Source organism: Tenrec ecaudatus, chromosome 8 (assembly GCF_050624435.1).
Source record: "Tenrec ecaudatus isolate mTenEca1 chromosome 8, mTenEca1.hap1, whole genome shotgun sequence".
In the NCBI taxonomy this organism is placed as follows: domain Eukaryota; kingdom Metazoa; phylum Chordata; class Mammalia; order Afrosoricida; family Tenrecidae; genus Tenrec; species Tenrec ecaudatus.
Window position 1 is genome coordinate 99,228,627 of NC_134537.1, and position 22,062 is coordinate 99,250,688.

At 37.4% G+C, this 22,062-nt stretch overlaps 1 protein-coding gene across 1 annotated transcript in view; it reads right to left on the minus strand.

Moving 5' to 3' along the window:
- LOC142455487 (disintegrin and metalloproteinase domain-containing protein 18-like) overlaps positions 1-22,062 on the minus strand; it is a 159,375-nt gene that overhangs the window by 87,266 nt on the left and 50,047 nt on the right. Inside the window, exons 6-10 of the mRNA XM_075557220.1 lie at positions 19,220-19,291; positions 18,016-18,182; positions 16,223-16,304; positions 14,889-15,025; positions 2,330-2,495 (exon numbers count right to left, since the gene is read on the minus strand). Coding sequence (XP_075413335.1) covers positions 2,330-2,495; positions 14,889-15,025; positions 16,223-16,304; positions 18,016-18,182; positions 19,220-19,291 — 624 coding nt within the window. The remainder of the gene's footprint in view (positions 1-2,329; positions 2,496-14,888; positions 15,026-16,222; positions 16,305-18,015; positions 18,183-19,219; positions 19,292-22,062) is intronic.

Here is a 22,062-nt window from a genome sequence, read left to right on the forward strand (position 1 = left end):
TCCCTTTTTCCCCCTAATTAAGAATGGACTTTGTTCTTTTGTTACTTTTTTAAATTAATAAATCTTTTTATTGGGGCTCATACAGCTCTTATCACAATCCGTACATACATCAATTGAGCAAAGCACTCTTATATATTCGTTGCACTCATCATTCTCATAATTCACCTTCCACTTGGGTTCCTGGAATCAGCTTGGTTTCCCATTTTTCCCCCATCCCCCTCCCTCCCCGATCCCACCCCTGGTCCCTTGATAGTTTATAATTAATTATTATACCTTATCTTACACTCCCCGGCATCTCCCCTCACCCACCTCCCATTGCCCATCTCCCAGAGAGGAGGTTACACATAGATCTCCAAGGTCGGTTCTCCCTTTCTTTTGCAACACATTTATTCACAAACCACTAGTCAGCGATGCAGAAATGAAATATTCCCAACTTCTCTTATCTGAAATTGCTCAAAACTACAATTAAGAAGAATTAATACAAAATTGCATTGGAATGGGAAAGTTACAAATAAAGAGGAAAATGTGACCTCGATGAAAGAAATGAAGCTGGAGATTGCCTGATAGAATTGCACAAGTTTAGCAAACCCTTCATTACAAATACCTTTTGCAATAAATGGTGAGGAAGAACATGCTCAGGATATTTTAAATGGAAAGAAAAACACAAAATACAAGTCTCATGTAGAAATGTTGAAAGATTCTATGTGCAAAATATTGAATGATGCAGGAAGCATCAAAAGAAGATGGAAATGATATACAGAGTCACTGTGACAAAGACGTAACATGAGAGCAAGAATCAAGGGTTACAAAGGAAAAGTTAAAGCTGCATTGAAACATTTGCCAAACACAAACATTAAAGAATTCAGGGAATCTTCCACTGAAATATTTCAATAGGCTGATGAGGCATTGGAAGCACTCATCTGCCTATCCCAAGAAATGTAGAAGTCAGCTACTTGACCAATGGATTAGAGAAGATCCAGGAGCCTCGTGGCATAGTGGTCACACACTGGGCTACTATCCAAGAGGTCAGAAGTTAGAAACCTCCAGTGACTTTTGAGGAGAAATGGGACTTATATTAATATCACATTTTGATTAGTTCCCCATCAGCAAATGGAGGTCTCAAAAGCTTTACTTCCTTAGGCTTAACTCCATACAAATCATTATAGTCTGCTCAGTCAGATTTTGAGTGTTTCTGGTCTGAAGAGACTATGGCACTATTTCCACAATGTTCTATTTCTATCCATTAGGTTTTCAGTAACTGACAGTGTTTTTATGCTGTCATGGGGTTTCCATAGCTAATCCCCCTGAAATAGACAGTATATTACTCCTGCAATGTCTGTTCTTATTCTAGAAGCTCTGCTGAAACCTATTCACTGTGGGTCATCCTACTGGTATTGCAAATACCAGTGACATTGGCTTCCAACGTCACAGTACCACAGCCACCACAGTGCAACATACTAATAAGACAAGTGGGGGAGAGTCTGTTGCAGTTGCTTAATTTTACGGCAATCATTTACAATATTCAAAAAAATTCCATGGCTGCATTCCAGTAACACGTACTTTGTAAGAATCTCACCATTTGGATTTGACCCATTGGCCATAGTTTTCAATTTTCTAATGTTGAGCATGCTTCAGAGGGTTTCCTTATAACAGGAAAGGAATATGGATCATTTATCTACCAAGTAACGATTGTACATGGTCCTATCTTTTTGAGAGTAGTGCTTTTTATATATATTTTTGTATAACCATAGTAACTAGTGTAAAAATATACCATTTTTCCCTAACACTCATAATAACTCTATACATCAAGTAGAAATGCCTCATAGAGTTTCTTACAATGGTAACATTTAAAGAATCATATTAATGTATCTTTCTTCTCTAGAGAAGATTATGAGTTTTAATGTCCATCTTTTGTATTTGGTGGCAAAATGTTTTACTCCCATATCTTCAGGGAATGTTCCAGAATGATTAAGAGAAATCAATGATAATGTTTTGTCAACCTTGCTTTGCACACCAAATAAGAAAATTTAAACTGAGAGAGAAAAAATTTATTGAATAAAAATTTTAAAATAAGGTTATATGAGTTATGAATTGAGTTAGGAAAGAAAAAGAACTCATTTAGCCCATATATTCAAAAGTTATTTCCTGGCATATTTGGAAGCAATTTGTATAAACCAAGTCTTCAGGCTTTTAAAGAGTCTCTTATCTTCATCCCCATACTTTAGTTATTTATAGAGAAAACCTAACTGCATATATTATCTTATACATTCAATGACAGCTTGCTAATAGATATATTAAAAACTATTTAAATTCCATTGCTATTACTTACCTCTTCATTACCACAATCGCATTCTTCATTAGGATCCAGAATCCCATCACCACACACTGGTTTCAAATGTAAAAGACTCTGAAGACATTTAGGTTCAAATTTTGAAATCAAATATGCATAGTCATGCATGCTACAATTGCTGAAAATCTTTCTACCACTGGAATGCCTACAATTAAATAATATTTCTCAGGTAATAAATATGTTAAGTTAAACAAAATCTAAGCAATACTAATTCTGTTGAGTGAATTCTGAGTCATGATGACCCCTACACAATTATATGAACGGCAAAAATGGCTAAAATGAAATGGATATTCCATCCTTTAGCACAAAGTAAAATGTAGTGAAACTTTCATGTCTGCATTGTTTATATTTAACATTCTCTAACAATGTTACTTTGAGAATACATTGTTTTTTCAGGACATTAGTGATATTTTATGTGTAGTACATATACTATACACATATGTAGACACACTATATACTATACATGCACCGTACATATACAGACATACACATGCAACACTCTTGTTTCTACCTCGTATGCCCTTTCTCAGATAGCTAGTATAGGAAATGTCTCTTGCTGCATTCCTGCAAGGTGTCTACACAAATTATGTTTGTTGGAGGATTCTTTCTTGACAATACTACCATCTTCTCCTTCCATTTTACATATGTTTTTATCTACATATGACTTTTGATCCATTTAAAATTTTATTTTTTATTCATTTGTATTTAATTTTTTATTTTTTATGTCCCATACTTGCCCTAAAATTTATTCCATGAAACCTTTATTTTCCTGTACACAACTGCATTTTCAATAATGTGTATAACAGTCATTATCTACTTGATATCTTATAGATCATTCATACAGCATTCAAATATTAAATTACTGTTCTTCTCAACTGAGCTTTATATTTTCACTTTTCTCAGACACAGATGAGTACGTTTTTTAGTTGCTCAGACTAATAATATTGATATGGTCCTGGGCGATTATAGTTCTCCCAGATCCACGTCCAGTTCACATGAAATAAAAAGTATATAGCATATCCAGTTAACAATTTTTAAATTAATTAAGTGATAAAAACATAAAATTTGGAGATGTATTAATTTACATAAAATATACTATTTATATGTTAAAATTTCCTATTGGCATATCAGGATAATTAATTTTATCTTTTTATTTTTAATGTAGCCCTGGTGACTAAGTAGAATATAAACTTGGCTGCTAACCACAGGTTCAGCTGAACAAAACCACCAGTGATTCAATATAGGTCTTTCTGCTCCCATAGATATTTATAACCTCAGAAATCCACAGGAGCAGTTCCATTCTGTCCAATGAGGTCACCAGACTCAATGGCAGGCCATTTGCTTTTTGGTTTTGTTTGGTTTGGTTGGTTTTCTTGTTTTGTTTTGTTTGGGGGGGGCTTGTTTGTTTGTTAGTTTGCTGTTGCAGAAAATTCAAATGACATATGGAGATCACATTTAATTTTTAGTAAACCAGGTGGCAAAATTTAGACAATCATTTCTGACAGAAAGAAGGGAAAAGCCACACTCACTGCCTTCCAGTCAGTTCTGACCTATAGATAGGGACCCTGTAGGACAGGACAGAACTTATACCTTAGGTGTTTGTGACTGTGAACTTTTTTGTTTGTTTTTAATCATTGTTTACTGTGAATCAGGTATGGGGTTTACATTTTGGACCACCAACTCCGAATTTAAAATTTCAACCCACAGGCAACTGATCTTCAAACAATGGCCAAAACACAGGAAAAAGAAAATGTATATTCTATCCAACAAAAGGTGCTGGTAAATTGGATCCCCAGCTACAGGTGTTTTCTCCCTCTTGTGGGCCTCCATTCCCTCTTTGACCCGAGTGACACCTGTCACTGCTCCCTCCCTTCCCCTCAGCTGTCCTCCCTGCTCACTCCCTGCTTCCCTTAGTTTGGTGGACTGACATTTCTTCATATAGCTATTCTACCCATGTCTTCGTCATGCCTACCAAAGAACTGGGTGGGACTATGCAAACTAGTGTTAACACTAATACCCTTTTAGTCACCACCTCCCCCAGCAGCAGGATCAGCCATTTTGAAGCTCCATCAGTGAGAGAAATCCCAGGAGGTCCGGAAATGAAGCATATTTGAGATCTCTGCCTGAGGTGGTAGAGGCTGAGGCCAGCGGCGTCAGACGTCAAGGTTAGGAGGCCATGAGACAGAGCAGAGTGGCAGTGCCAAGACGATGAGACCATGAAACAGAACCAGAGGCTGGCTTCTTAAACCACAGAGGCAGAAACTAAGAGACCATGTGGCCGAGAGGCTAAGAACTAGAAAGGTGACTGCTGGTTGGGAAGAGGTGTTTCTGTGGAGCAATGAGTGTATCCTTAATGTTTTGCTTTGTCTTTTTATCCTGATGGAAAACATAAACCCAACCTCACCCCTTAATTGTGAGGACTTTCTTTGAGTGTAGTGTATCCATTGCAACAAATTCTCAAAGCAGGGAACTAGAGGGTCATGGGAGGAATGATTGGTGTCAGAATAGATAGTGATGGAGGGTAGAGGCATATATGACTTCTACCCAGTGGCAAAGGGAAGCCAGAGGAGATCAAAGATGGCCCCTGCATACTGGATTCATGCACTTGGTAACGTCCAAAGTCTTTTCTTTTTGGTGTAACGGTATTTGTCTTTGTTTTTATCTTAATAGTAGTGGTCTCGTACAGTATCTATCCTTTCGTAATTGATTGATTTCATTCAGTAAAATGTTTAGATCAATCTATGCTACGTGTATCTATACCAAAGTTTCTTTCCATTCTCCTATGATGTTCCTTTGTGTTTTTGTCAATGTTTTTCTATGATCACTGCTGCAACGAGCAGGGGGATGCACACGTTCTGCCCTGGCTGTTACTTCTTTAGGGTATATGTTTAGCGGAGCCATTTCTGGATCCTATTGCATTTTTACCACTTTTTTTAGGTAGCACTGTATCATTTTCCACCATGGTTGTGCATATTTACAGACTCATCGGTAGTGGGTAAGGGATTCCATCTCTGCACTACCTCTAGAATTTGTCGTTTTCTTTTCTTTTTTCCTTTTAATCTGACTGTCATTGTTGATGCAAGTTGGTATCTCATCATTGCTGTGATTTGCATCACCTAGATGGCTAATAATTGTGACCATTTTTCATACATTGTTAGCCATCTGGGTGTCATTTTGGATGAATTGTTATGTCCTTTACTCACTTTTAATTTAGTTATTCATTTTTTTATATTGTAGTATCACAGTACTCTGTAAATTTTATAGATTAGTCTCTTGTGCATTGTCTTGTTGCCAATTACTCCCCCAGGTACCTGGATTCTCTTTTTACTCTTTTGATGAAATCTTTTGATGTACATTAAGTATCTTATGTTTCGTAGGTCCCAGTCATCTATTTTGTCTTCTACTGTGTGTGCTTTCTGGTTATACTAGATAGTATGTCTATTAGCTGTAATAGCATCCTTAAGTTGTTATTGCTCATTTTCTAATTCATTATTGTCATGGACTTGGGACTTAAAATTAGGCCTGTGATTCATCTTGAGTTCATTTTTGTATGTAGGATGAAGAGTAGGTCCTCTCATTCACCTGTAGCTGGGGATCCAATTTACCAGCACCATTTGTTGGATAGAATATACCTTTTCTTTTTCCTGTGTTTTGGCCATTGTTTGAAGATCAGTTGCCTGTAGGTGAATAGATTTATTTCTGGGTTCTCAATCTTTTCCACTGATTTGTATCCCTATCATTGTGCCAGTACCAGTTTATTTAGACTACAGTGGCTGTGTGAGGCCTCCTATAGTGTTATTCTTCTTAAGAAGTTAGTTACTTGACATGGAAGACTCTTCAATTTATGCAGGCTTCTTGAGGTTTCTTATACTAAGGTACTATAGTTTTATTTGTACAACTCTTTAGTTGGTCTGGTTAGGTTTAGTCCTAAGTATTTTATCTTTAGATTGGTTATTATAAATGGTATTATTTTCTTGATTTCTTTGTTAGAACTCTCCTCATTAGTGTACAGGAATCTGATTTTGTGTGTTTATCTTGTGTCCTGCCATGATGCCAAATCTATTGTTTGCAATAATTTATCTTTTTAATCTTTTTTGAGAGGAGGTTACATATAAATCATATCATCAGCCAGTAGTGAGTTTCACTTTCTCTTAGCTTGTTTAAGTTATTTGATTCTTTTGACTTTCTATTTACTCTAGTTAAGTCTTCCAGAATAATGCCCCACAAGAGTGGTGACAAAGTGGCTTGTTGTCTGGTTCCTGCTCACAGGAGGACAGCTTTCAGTGCTTCCCTTGAGCAAGATGTTGGCTGTGGGTTGTTCATATATGGCCTTTATTGTGTTGAGAATGCTCCCTTATATTTCTATTTTGTTAAGTGTTTTCATCACAGTTGGGTTTTGGATATTGCTTAATGTCTTTTCTGAGTTGCTTGATATGATACTGTGGTTTGTATATTTTGTTTTGTTTATATGGAGGATTACATTGACTGTCTTTCTAATATTGAGCATGTATATGTACCTCGTTGAATCCCACTTGACCATTCGTGTAAATCTTTAGAGGAGTCGACCACCTCATTTATCTTCCCTAGAAAAGCTGGTGGGTTCTAACTGCTGACCTTGTGGTTAGCAGCTCAATGCCTAACATACTATGCTGCCCTATGATTTAAATAGTAATACAAAAGTAGCGAAGGCTGAGGTGGTGAAGGTCACAGGTGGTGTCTAGCACCTACACTTGAAAGAACTATGCAACTGCTACAGTTTCAGTGTTGGGAGAGTCTAAGGACAAAGTGAATGCATTCACTTTCACTCACACAGCCATTTGTAATGGTACAAAAAACGGAATTCTTGGAGGAATAGCACAAGGAATAACATTGCTTGAATGAGTTTTACTATTATTTTGAACTACTATTTTAGTAAGCATGAACATTTGGCTTTTATTGTCCATACTCATTCAGAAAATTTCAAACTTTGAACTTTGATATATGTTCAATCAAAAAATTTTAAATAGACATATCTGGGTTATAAAACACACCTCAGATTCAAAATAAAGAAATAATACAAAGTATGCTCTTAGATGACAATGGAATCTAACTAGAAAGAAGTAACAGAATCTCCAAAAATATTTGGATACTAAACATCAGAATTATAAATAACATGTAACATGAACCAAGAAAGAAATATCAAGAAAGTTTTTAATATTTTGAATTAAAATGAATTGAGGAAATCAGTCCATGGACTCTTCATAGCATTGAATGAATATATTACACAGAAATCTAAAATCACTAATCTATGTTTCCACTTTGAGAAGCTCTAAATGAAAAACAAATTTAATTGAAAGTCTGAAGTAAAGAATAATAATAAGCTAAAAAAGAAATCAAACTGATAACAGAACTAAATGGATAAAATTAACAAAAACAGAAGCTCATTCAATAATGTTCTATAAAATGTAACCAAGGGAAAACAGGACACTATAGAGAAATTTATAATATTAAAAATGAAAGAAGGGACATCATAACTGCTTCACTCACTATTAAACTGAAGATAGAGAGAGGTTATGAATATTATCAATAATGACTCTATTATTAATGGGATAAAATTATCCATAATTCATGCAGGATATGTAGATAATGTTACTAGATCTATGCCAATTAAAGGGATTCAATAAAAAATAACCTTCCAAAACAGAAAAGACTGTATGGTTGCATTGGTAAATTCTAGTGAACCTTTGAAAAATAAATATTATAAATTATTTCTGATCTCTTCCATAACGAGGAAGCAGAGGAACTCCTTTCTAACTCATTCTGTCTGGCCAGCATTATATTATTATCAAAGACAGATAATGATATTTCAAGAAAGCAAAATTGCCAACTAATATTCTTTATGAACATATATGAAAAAAAATTGAACAAAATATAAGCAAATAAAATCCAAAAGTATAAAAAGAATGTACCACAATCAAATCAGATTTACATCAGCCTTTTAAGCTAAGTTATGTTTAAAAATTAATTAATGCAGCTCATGACATCAGCAGCCTAAAGAAGAAAAATGTATGCATTATATAAGTTGATGTCGAGAAATAATTTGAGAAAACCCAAAAGCCATTCTTGAAAAATGCTCTTTCCAAAGAGCGAGTGAGTATTAGAGAAAGAGTATTCTCCTCAAAATGATTTTTTTTAATTTTGATAAAATTTAAAGCAATTATAGTATTAAGGGTGAAAACTTAGTTTTCCCTCCTATGATTGGGAAGAACACAAGGATGTCCCCTGCTAGTCACTATTGTATTAGAAACCCAAGCTAGTTTACTAAGAAAATAAATTTAAGTGTGTTAGGTCAAGTTGACTTGAGGGAAAAATCCAGTGAAATTCATGTATGTGTAAGAAAGTGCTTTATATCAAGAAGTAATTGTGTATTGCTGGGATGGGAAAACATCCCAGCCCAGTCCAACTCAAGTGTCCAAAAGTCCAAAACCAGTCAATAAGTCCCTCTTCAGACTCATGCAATGATGCAGAATTCAGAAATATCATAGGTTGGGGGTGGGGTGGAAAGTCTTGTGGATCCAATGGCACTGGAAGCATCACAGGGCTGGCAACGATATCAGCATAACTCCTCAACAGGAAAGTGAAAGCAGAGGGGTTCGGAGGTTCCAAGGACCCTCCTTATGAGAAGCCCATGCCCACAGGAGGCACCATCAATCAGGCTGTGACTTCATGGGCAGGCTAGACACCACCCCTACACTTTTATATCTTCAAGTTGACACAAAATTAGGTAACTACCACACATATAAAACTACTTTTGCTGATGATATGATTATGATAAAAAAATCTTTGCAACTTTAACAAGTGTGTGAATATAAGAATTGCATACAAAAATTGTATACAGATATCAACTGTTCTCCTAAAGCCAACAATGAACAATTAGATTTTGAAGTAAAAATGCATTTTAACCAAAATAAATTTAAATTAAGATATGGGAAATACAGTGAAAGAAAGCAAATAAGATATAAGTAAATTGAGAAACAGATCTTGTTTGGGGATAGGAAGGCATTATTACTAAGATAATTTCTTCCCAATTTTAAATATGACAAAAGGAGAAAATATTGAATTTGTCAAGGATTTTGTCTTGCTTGGATCCACAACAAATTCTCATGGAAGCCTCAATGAGCAGGTCAAAAGATGAATTATGCTCAATAGATCTGCTGCATAAGAGTCTTTAAAGCAGCGACTCTCAATCTGCGGGTTGCCACCCACTTCAAGGTCAAGCGACCCTTTCAAAGGGGTTGCCCTATTCATAACAGTAGCAAAATTACAGTTATGAGGTAGCAAAGAAAATAATTTTATGGTTGGGGAATCACCACAACATGAGGAACTATATTAAATGGTCACGGCATTAAGAAGATTGAGAGTATTGCTTTAGAGTATTGAAAAGCAAAGATGTTACTTGGAGGACTAAGATGTGCCTGTTCAACTGACTTATATTTGTGTGAAAAACTGACATTAAAGAAGGATTGAGGTGTTTGCATTGAGAACCTGGAGAAACTTATTGAAAGTACCATACACGGCTAAAGGGAAAATGGGTCTATCCTGGAAGAATTATGTCAAGAGTCCTCTTTAGGGACAAGATGGTGAGACTTTGCCTTCCATGCATTGGAGACATGTTGCCAGGAGAAACCAGTCCCTGGGAAAGGACATCATTTTGGGTGAAGTAAAGGGGCAGTGAGGAAGAGGAAGTCCCTCAAATGGCTGGATTGACACAGTGGCTGTAACAATGGGCTCAAGTGCAGCAACAATTGTGAGGACAGTGCAGAAGAGAGTTGTGTTTCCTTCTGTTGCGCAGAAGATCCCTATAGGTCAGAACCGACTCGATGGAGCCAAACAACAACAATAAAACTAATCTCTCTGTACACAAGGTTAATTCTTTCTTATTTACTCGGTGACTTTGTTCTTGCATCCTCCTGGTGTCCTTCACCATTATATTGTCCTCCACTTCTCATTACTTCATTATTTGGCATATATTATATATTATCTCCAACCAGTAATATCCCTCCTTGAGCACATATTTTAGTCAATACTTGCGATAGTTTATTGTGCCAGCCTGGCCGATAAACACAAATAGGATTAATTCTAGGGCAGAGGGATAAATGGCTCAGTGAGCCTCACCTTGCTTGTTCTGTGCCTCAGTTTAAAGGGGTACACTACCTGTGGGATGCCTAGCCTGTGGACTGTGTCGATGTAAGTTGAGGTCCCTTTAAGCCCACACGATTGGAATGTTCATCTCTGGAGCTAGGGAACGACAGTTGATGACAGCTGGGGACCTGCCTTGCTGTTTGCTATCTGGATATATATAGCCCAGCTCTCTCTACAGAAGGGGACTGGCAACTGGCGGCTCTCAAGCCTTAAAGGACTGCTAGTGTCTCACTGATTTATAATTTAACTGTTAATTTCTTGTATTATCTAGCTGTATAAAAGTTAACAGTTCATTTCTTATATTATATATCTATCTTTATAAATATATTTATATATAATTACTAGCAATCTGGTTTGTCTCTCTAGAGAACCCTGTCCAACACAATACTCTTTAAAACATTGTTAATATTTGCCACCTTTATCATTTCTCATATAGTTTATCAAGTTCCTTAAAATTATAATTTTATTATACAATCATCTATGAGATTTACAAATGTATTATCTTAATCTGGAAAGAAAATTTTAATGTTATTTACTTTCTTAATGGTGTAATGTGTTATTGATTTTTTAATACTGATAAGTCTAATGAGCCTATTTTTATCCTAATTATACATTGATTCTATTGATTTTTCTAAGTATCCAATACAATGAAATAATGAAAATATTTTTATTTAGAATATTTTCTCCTTTTTTCTTAAACATATTAAAAACGTTTCAAACAATGTTCCATTTTAATAGTGATCATAGACATCTTGTTTTGAATAATGAAGATTATGACAATCAAAGCAACATTGATATCTTATAGTTACTTATACCTCTAAGTCTTAAAAAATGACATTTTCCCATCATGACCTGCAAAAAGAGGAAAACAGTTTACCCCTAAGGAAGTGGGCAAAAGAACTGAAAAGAACTTTCACTAGGGAGGAGACCCGTATGATCAATAAGCACATGAGAAAGTGTTCTGGGTCATTAGCCATAAGAGAAATGCAAATAAAAACAACCATGAGATACCACCTAACACCCCTGAGGCTAGCCCAGATCAGCAAATCAGAGAGCAACAAGCCTTGGAGGGGCTGTGGTGAAGTAGGAACCCTCCTCCACTGCTGGAGGTCGGGTAGATTTGTACAGCCACTGTGGAAAGCAATTGGCGATACTTAAAGAAAATGGAAACTGATCTACCTTATGACCCAGCCATCCCTCTACTGGGCATATAGCCGGTGGAAGCAGCAAATGAAACATGACCAGTCACCTGTGCTCCAATGTTTATTACGGCACAATTCACAATGGCAAAGACTTGGAGCGACCCTAAGTTTCCATCCGTAGATGAGTGGATTAGTTAACTCTGGCACATACACACAATGGAGTTCTATGCAGCACTGGAAAGCATGAACGATCACATGAAACACATCATTTCATGAGAAGAGATGGAAGGAATCATGTTAAGCAAAGTAAGCCAAACTCAAAAGGACAGGCATAACATGAGTCCCCTCAGGTAAGTACAATCAGCATGCCAGGAATAGAAGAATAGACATCTATCTCCCAATAAACAGGTCAAAGCATAGATAGTTGGAGGGAGGGCAGGCCACACCTAGGGAGGTACATGAGAGGCCAACATAAAGAAGGGGAAGGGGGGCCGGATGGAGGGAGAAGCGGGGTGGGGAGAAATCAAGTGGATGGCATGGGGGGAGCAGGGCGCTAACCCACACGGGGGAGACTATTGTGTGTGTCCCACAGAACTGGAACAAGCATACGGACCCACCATGACACGCCAAACCAGGAGGGCAACGTAACACACAGAGGAATCCACAAAGAGACTAGACCATACGCCAGCCCTCACCAGAATCAGCCCAACCCCTACCATGGAAGGGAGTACCACAGAAAATCAAAATAGATTGGTGTGGGAAAGGAACTGCCCTACCACACCACACCCAGGAGGAAGATGAATGTGGGCCCACCAAGCTCAGAGGACGATAGTCCGGCTCAAAGGACCCAATGTACAGAGAGGACCACACAGCCGGCCCCACGGCGAGATGCGACATCCTGCACTGACCCATGGCCCTACACAGGACAGCACCTGAGACACAGTGGGGGATGTGTGACTGAGCTGACCCCACCACACAGAGGCAAAACAGTGGGGGCATGCAATGGAGCGGCGGGGGAAGCAGAGCAAGGAGGTCCCGAGGGAGTATAAAGGATAGACTTTGGGGGCAGGATGTGACACCCCATCAGACTCATCCAGAAAACACTCATAAAGGTCAACAAACAGACCTCAAAACTACTAACAGGTTTTTTTTTGGGGGGGGGGGTTGCTGTCTTCGTTTTGTTTTTTCTTTTTTTTTCCTCTTCTTTTAAATTTTGTATGTCAGTGGCTTTTTTGTTTGTTAGCGTGTCGGTGTTGCTGCTGTCGATGCCATGTTCTTATGTGCCACTTTGGTGATATCAAAGCCATCTGCATGTTTATGCACATATTACTCTATCTGCAGGTCCCCCTAGATAAGATAGGCTGGACAAACAATGTGAGAAGAAAATAAGGAGAACAAGGGTTCTGGAGGGACATGAGAGTGTGGGAGGTAGGGAAGGGAGGAGGTGTTGGCCAGCCCAGGGACAAGGGAACAGCGAGTGGTTCAAAACCAGTGGAGGGAGGGGATGGGAGGGACCAAGGGTGAGGTAACTGAGAGGAATTACTGAAACCAGAATGAAGGCTGAACATGGTAGTGGGAGAGGAGGAAAGCTTAAGGAAATAGAGGAAAGGAGTAGGAGGCAAAGGGCATACATAGAAACCTAAATACAGACTTGTACATATGTAAATATATTTATGATTATGGGGGAAATAGACCTATGTGCATATATTTATAGGTTCAGTAGTAGGGTAGCAGGTGGACATGGGGCCTCCTCATGTGCACTCCCTCAATACAATAGCACCTTGCCCAGCTAAACAGTCATTCCATGATATCCACCTTTCCTACATGATCACTGAAGACTGGCGTGTGTATAAGCAAAAGTGGTGAAGAAAGTTGATGGTGCCAGGCTATCAAAAAGATATAGCATCTGGGGTCTTAAAGGCTTGAAGGCAAACAAGTGGCCATCTAGCTTGGAAGCAACAAAGCCCACAGAGAAGAATCACACAAGCCTAAGTGAACACGAGGTGTTGAAGGGATAAGGTAGCAGACACCAAAAAACAAAAAACATCATTGTGTGATCACCTTTCCCACATAAACGCTGAAGAAGAATGTGTGCATAAGTAAGTGTGGTGAAGAAGGCTGATGGTGCCCAGCTGTTAAGAGATATAGCGTCTGGGGACTTAAAGGCTTGAAAGTAAACAAGCATCCATCTAGCCCAGGAGCAACAAAGCCCACATGGAAGCAACACACCAACATGTGTGATCATGAAGGGCTAAGGGGACCAGGTTTCAAGCACCAAAGGTGGGGGGGAGGGGCAGAAATCATATCCTTGTGAATGAGGGGAGCATATGATGGGGACCCAATGCCCATCTGTAGATAACTGGACATCCCTTGCAGAGGGGCAGTGGGGAGGAGATGAGTCACTCAAGGTTCAGTGTAGCAATAATGAAACTCACAACTTTCCTCTAGTTCTTAAATGCTTCCTTCCCCCAACTATCATGATCCCAATTCTACCTTGCAAACCTGGCTAGACCAGAGGATGCACAGCGGTACAGATGGGATCTGTAAACACAGGAATCTAGGACAGATGAACCCCTCAGGGCCAAGGGTGAGAGTCGTGATACCGGGAGGGAAGGGTGGGTAGAAAGGGGGAACCAATCTCAGGGATCTACATATAACCTCCTCTCTGGGAGGTGGGCAACAGGAAAGTTTGTGAAGGGAGACATTAGGCAGTGTAAGATAAGATAAAATAATAATTTATAAATTATTAACGGTTCATGAGGGAGGGGACAGCGTGGAGGGTGGGAGAGGGAAAAAAGGAAAATGAGCTGATTCCAGGAACCAAGCGGAAGGCAAATTTTGAGAATGATGAGGGCAATGAATGTATAAGTGGGCTTTACACAATTGATGTATGTGTGGATTGTGATAAGAATTGTATGAGCCCCAATAAAATGATTTAAATAATAAATAAATAAATAAAAATAACATTTTTCATCTAATTCCCTTAAGGGAATTTTTTTAAATATACAACTTACTATTTTAAGAGTCTTGCAATACTTAGAGTTTATTTTTGTGTGTTGTATATTTATCTGTGTATGTACAGCATACTTTTTCCAATTTTTGATATATAAAATAAATATATATAATATAAAAGAATTTTTTCAGTTTTATATTTTAGAGTTGACTCCATAAAATATCTACAAAATTATTTAAGTAAAAATAATAAAATGTCTTACAGTGCTTCACGATTCATTATGCATGTTGCTCCTGGACAAAAACATTTATTGATGTCATCATATGTTAATCCTATGTTAAGGCCAAGTAGTTGAGCTATAATAACTGAAAATCCTTCCAAGCTAATTCCATCTGAATACTAAAATACAGAATATTAAAGAGAAATATCCTTAAAACATATCTAAATACTGAAGACAATAAAAATTAATAATCAGTTGAAATTTTTCATTGCAAGAAAATTTCATCTTACTTGAAATATTATTATCTAAAAAAACTTTATAGTAATTTATTTTGTAGATATGAATATCCAGTCTAATTTATTAAAAAACATGCACCCATCTTAAAAGTAATCAAGTTGCCAATATCTCCTGGTTTAAATTGGGTATGTAAATCCGATAGCGCTAAGTCTTTCCAGTTATCCGTATACACTTAGCCTTCCTGATTGATTGATTCACTTTATAATCAATTCAAACTCATCCAATTAATAAATATTATTTTATGGTATAACAAGTTCACAATGATAGATTATTTTCTTTAACTATATTGTTATTTTGCAGAAGCAAAGTTATTTGAAACTCAGAAATTCAACTGCAAGCTTTAACTGAAGAACATAATATTAACCCAAAACCAAAATCTATTACCATGAAGTAGATCAGACCCACAGCAACCCCATAGGACAGAGTTCAACTGCTCCCTAGGGTTTCCTAGGCTGCAAATCAGCGAAAGAAGTTTTTTCCTGGCAGGGCCATTTGGATAGATCCTTCCTGCTCTGGAGTCAAGGCGAACTCATAGTAACCCTGTAAGACCAGTTAGAGCCGTCCCTGCGAGTTTCTGAGGTTGTAACTCTGTATGGGAGCAGAAAAACCTTAGCCCCCAGAGAGGCTGGGGTCGCAACTTGGTGAGTAACTGCTACACCACCAGGGGGTCCTTTGACCAAATAAAGAACACTAATTTGTAAATAGATAACTTTGCACGGTCCACGAATGAGATTATGAATATCCAAATGCCCTTGCCGGTAAAAAGCTTCTCCATTTGATTTGCAGTCTGGGAAGCCCTAGGGAGCAGTTCGACTCTGTCCTAGGGGTTGCGGTGTGTCTGATAAACTTCATGGTAGCAGACATCGGTTTTTGATTAACATGTTCCTCACTTAAATGTCACAAGTTAATTAATTTCTGTGTTTCAAATAATTTTGCTTCAACAAAAGAATAATATGCAGATAAAGAAAATATTATACTTACATATTCATATATACTAGTCAACAAATTAAAATTGTATTTATCAATAATAACGTAAAGTTTAAAGAATTACTCATGTAAAAAGGATAAAAATTACAAACCAGGGCAATTCCTGCATCATAGCTTTTGTTGCACATTATTCCAGGAAATGTTGCTCCCACATATTTAGGATGTTTCCTGTAACTACATAATTATAACATGGCTTTATAATTGGCATAATTATACAGAAACATTTACTAGATTATTTACTAAATTCCATTTCTATTTCTATAAAATTTGATAATGCTATTATAAACATACCAAGGTCCAAACTAGATATTTAGTAAATTATATACAGTATTCAAATCATAGAAAAGTTAATAATAATTTACTTTTTAATCATCAATTTTATTTACTCAACTAACTGTTATATATGTTCATTGTCTCTTATTCTCTTCAGTTTCTCTTATATTTTGCTCACAGTTTTGGTCACTAAAGTATAAAAAAAAACAGATTTCCACTTCGTTGAAGAAAATATTTTTCTCTAAAAATTGCTCTTGTTATCAGTCTCCGCGGAGTCAGTTCCAACCCCTAATGGAACAAATCACAACGTGTGCCAGTCTCCCTCCTCCTCACCAGGGCTTCTGTGGTGGAGCCCAAGGCTGCAACATCTAATTAAAGATGCCCGGTGGGTACTGGACCCAACAGGGTACCTCTCAGGGAGGTCCCTTCTGGTAAAACGTCCAGAGGGTATAATCCTGTCTCAACATCTTTGCTTCTGAGCAGCGCGATGGATGTATTTCTTTTTCCTGAAAGTCCACAGTATGTTCAATATTCTTCTGTTGTTGTTAGGTCCCATCGAGTTGGAGCAACAGAATCAAACAGCCCAGCCTTATGCCATCGACACAATTGTTCCCATGCTTGAGCCCATTGTGTCCCTCCATCTCCTTGAGAGCCTTCCTTTGTTTTCACCGTTCCTCTACTTTACCAACATTAACATTCAAATACATAATTTCTTCTTTGATCCTCCTCTTTTTGTCCAGTTCCATATGCATATGAGGTGACTGAAAATACTTTTGTTTGGGTCAGGTGTACCTCAGGCTTCAAGGCCACATCTTTGCTTGTTAACCTGTTAAAGAATTTGTCCATGCATTATGCAATTAACCTCTTGATGTCTGCTTCCATAGACTTTGATTGTGGATCCAAATAAAAGACATCCTTGAAAATGGTAATGTTGTCTCTGCATAATATTCCTTATTGGACCATTTGGGATGAGTTTTGTTTCCATCATGCTGAGTTCTAATCAATATTGAAGGGCTGTAGTCTTTGATATTCATCCACAAGTACTTCAAAACCTCTTGGCTTTCAGTAGAGTTGTGTCATCTGCGTACGGCAGGTTGTGAAGGAGCTTTCCTCCAATGCAGTTGTTAACATTTCTCTTCATATTATCTAGCTTCTCAGACTCAATTTTATGAATTATTTTATACACACACCACTAAGTCAAAACACACCACCTAGTCAAAGAGTAGATATGAAAAGCAGTAACTTAGAATACTTACTTAGAGAATAGTGTTAATTTTTACCTAATTAGTAAGTTGAAGGTTATATGCATATAACCTGTTCTATATTAAAAATATAGCATAAAACTAATTAAATGTAGAATTTTTTATTCTCTATACTCTGAAAGATGTTATCTGACACAATCTTGCTACTAGTTTTATCATACTGATTTTTATTATTTATTGTATTTCCACTCTCATATCCATAGCAGTACCACTATTTTACTTATAAAATTCCATAAAGGTATAGAATATTAAGAAAAAGTATGAATTCTTTAAAATTAATATAGTGGAATTATTTACTTCATGAGAGTTTTATTTAACACATCTTTACTAATGCAGAACATTATGCTTACATCAGTAAATAAGCTATATCATGGGGTCGTAGTACAAGATATTCTTGTTTCCATGCCAAAAATCTTTGCAATAAATCATCAGCATCCCCATTGGTGTGAATTTTGTTCTTATCTGACCACAATTCCAAGGAAGACAGTATAACAGTTAACTTGAATTGTGTAAACATCTGAAAGTAAGAATAATACACATTTATCCCAGGTATAGAGATTATAATTTCAAAAAGAGTATAAAACAAGAAGAAAAGGGACCAGGTATAAGGCATCATGCAAAAAAAAAGATATATATGTGTGTGTATGTATATATATGTGTGTGTGTGTGTATATGTATACATGTGTGTGTGTATATATAAATATATATATCATATTAAATGAAGGGGGAAGTGCAGAGTGGAGACTCAAGGCCCAAGTGTCAGCCAATGGAGATCCCCTCATAGAGGGGTTTAGGAGAGGAGATGGGTTAATTAGGGTGTGAGGTAGTACCGATGAAGAACACAACTTTCCCCCAGATTCTGGATGCTTCCTCCCCCCAACTACCTTGATCCGAATTCTACCTTGCAGGGCTGTATAGGGCAGAGGCTGTACACTGGTACATATGAGGGCTGGAGGCACAGGGAATCCAGGGTGGATGATTCCTTCAGGACCAGGGGTGTGAGGGGCGATGCTGGGAGGGTGGAGGGTGAGTGGGTTGGAAGGGGGGAATTGATTACACGGATCCACATGTGACCTCTTCCCTGGGAGAGGGACAGCAGAGAAGGGGGGCAAGGGAGACTCCGGATAGGTCAAGATATGACAAAATAACGATGTATAAATTACCAAGGGCACATGAGGGAAGGGGGTGAGGGGAGGGAGGGGAAAAAAAAAAGAGGACCTGATGCAAAGGGCTTAAGTGGAGAGCAAATGCTTTGAGAATGATTGGGGCAGGGGATGTATGGATGTGCTTTATACAATTGATGTATGTATATGTATGAACTGTGATAAGAGTTGTATGAGCCCCTAATAAAGTGTAAAAAAATAAATAAATAAATGTTTTTAAAGGAAGTGATTCAGGTGGAATAAATACGTGCTTAAACTAAAAAAAAAATAAGAAAAGGGACATTTGAGTATTTTGTTTATTAAACTAGTGAAAAAATATTTGTCATGATATATGCAAAGCATTTTCCATGAATATACTTGAAATTATGATTATTATCAAATAAAAACTTACAGTATTAACAAGGCCAATAATCTGGACAATTTTCTGTGTTACAGCCATAATTTCTGAACCCATATAATCATACTGAAAAACAAGATATTTCTTTTTAAAATTCAATTAATAGCAATGTTTGGATATGAGGTATCAGGCAGGAAATGACAAGATTCATCAAAAAATTTCAAGCATACAACTACAAATATGAGCATTTTTTAAATTAAAGAAAATAATCATTAACAAGGTTATCATCAGAAAACAAAGCAGAACGAAAAGGAAATCATAATGAGGACAGAAAAAATTGTTGTTATGTTCTTTATTTTATTATTGTGTATTTTTTATTGTATACAAGAAAGTTTCAAAAATTTGTGAAAACAAATAATTGAAAGGGAATGGAATTCTTTCATAAACTTTGAAAAAACCTCCTTGAAAGGTGTTCTCAAACAGAAATATTTAAGAGTAACATGACATATTAAGTACCTTTATGCATCTCTTCTAATTATAAAGAAAGATGTGGTGCTAGACAGTCTCTGAGACACGAAGGCAATCAAAGCATATCCCAGTGTGTATAACAGCACCGCTAAAGAAGTAGCCGCAGAAAATTGTATGTGTAACTTCTAAGCACTGTAGAACACAGAAGGCCTACTGCATCGAAGCAGACCATTGTCAGAGATTGTGCCAGAGAATGAGTCCCTGGATCTGAGGAACATGAACGGTGGCCGAGGAGTGGCTGCTTTGGCAAAGGAGCGTCCACATGGTGACTTGAACGGAATAAAGCCTGCGGCAATGGAGCCTTCCGGATCTTCGTTTTCTTATGGGGCAAACCTCAAAGTAAGAAGATACAGCTGCCAAAGTCTACTACAAATCAGAAATTGGAATGTATGAAGTATGTATTTAGGAAAATGGAAACTTATCCAAAATAAAATTGAACACATAATGATGTATATACTAGGCATTCGAGAGCTGGAATGAACTGGAATTGGCCACTCTGAGTCAGAAAATAATGACATTTTTCTATGCCGGAATGATGCAATTAAAAAAATGGCATTACATTCATTGTCAAAAGGACATTTCAAAATACATCTTGAAGTACACTGCTGTCTGTGATAGGATTCTAGCTGTCAGCCTTCAAGGAAACCCCAAAAATATAGCTACTATTCAAATTTGTGCACCAATCACAAAAGCTGGTGATAAAGAAATCTACCAGCTTCTTCAGATGGAACTTGATCAAACATGAAATCAAAATGCATTGATAATTATTGGCAATAAGAATGCACAATTGGACACAGAGAAGAAGAAACAGTAGATGGAAATATGGTCTTTTTGATAGAAATGAAGCTGGAAAGTGCATGATAGAATTTTGCAAAACCAAGGACTGGTTCATAGCAAATACCTTTTTTTCCCACAACCCAAAAGGCATGGACTTGTCCAGATACAATACACAGAAATCAAATTGACGACATCTGTGGGATAAGAAGGAGAAGCTCCATATCAGCAGTTAAAACCAGGCAAAGGCCTGACTGTGGAATAAACCATCTATTGCTCTTATTTACATTAAGAGTGAGGCTTAAGAAAATTAAGACAAATCCAAGAGAGCCAAAATATGACCTGGAGTTTATCTCACCAGCATTTCAAGAACATCTCAAGAGCAGAAGACAGCAAATAAAGAAAAGATCAGTGTGGATGTCAAAAGGTCTCAGAAACTCGCTCAGTATCTAGAGTAGTTCGACAGATGCGGAAAAAGCATTCGACAACATCCAAACTATTAGGGTCATCGATGAGGGAATTGGGACAAATCTGAGAACCTTGGCACAGGAATACATTGGCTATTGGAAATAGGGAAGGACACAAACCCAGAGGAGGCACAAATTAACAAGCGGGATATGCTGAATATAAAACACCTGTGTACATGGAAAGAATTCACCGAGAGAGTAATGAGAGTCCACGGACTGGGAAAACATCTTTAGCAATGACACATCAGACAAAGACCTTATTACTAAAATCTACAATACTTTGTAAGCTTACAATAAGAATAAAACTGTCCACTAAGGAGGTAGGCAAAGGACCTGAACAGAAGTTTCACAGGGGCAGAAATTCGAATGGCCAATAGACATATTAGAAAATGTTACTAATCTTTAGACATAAGGGAAATGCAAATTAAAACAACGGTGAGCTACCACCTAACACCCTCAAAGGTAGCCCAATTCAAGAAATCAGAGAGCAACAAGTGTTAGAGGGGCTGTGGTGAGATAGGAACTCTCATCCACTACTGGTGGACCTGTGGGTATGTACAGTCATTATGGCAATATCTAAAACAGATGGAAATCCAGCTACCATATGACCCAGCACCCATCATCTGGGCATATACCCAAAAGAGGCAAGAAACAAACCACACCAGACATCTGTGCTCCAATGTTCATCATGGCACAGTTCACAATTGCAAGGAGTTGGAAACAACCCAAATTTCCATCAACACATGAATGGATCAAAAAACTGTATAAATTCAATGGAGTAATACACATCCCCAAAAAGCAGCAATGAATGCATGAAGCACATTGCTATATGAGAAGAACTGGAGGAAATCATGCTAAGCTAAGTAAGCTATACACAATATGAGTCCATTGAGTAAGCTAAAAATAAAATGGTGCATAGGAGAAAAGCTACGTCATACATACATTCCTGGGGTGAGGTCCAGGTATTATGGCATGGGCCAAACAGGGATACATAGGGCAACCAACTAGAAGGGGGAAAGATAGAGGGGGGGGAAGACCTGGGTGGGGGAGAGCAGGGCACTAACCCACCCAAAGGGGATGGTATTGTTTATATCTCCACAGGAGAGGGATAGAAAGAGCAGGCTTCAA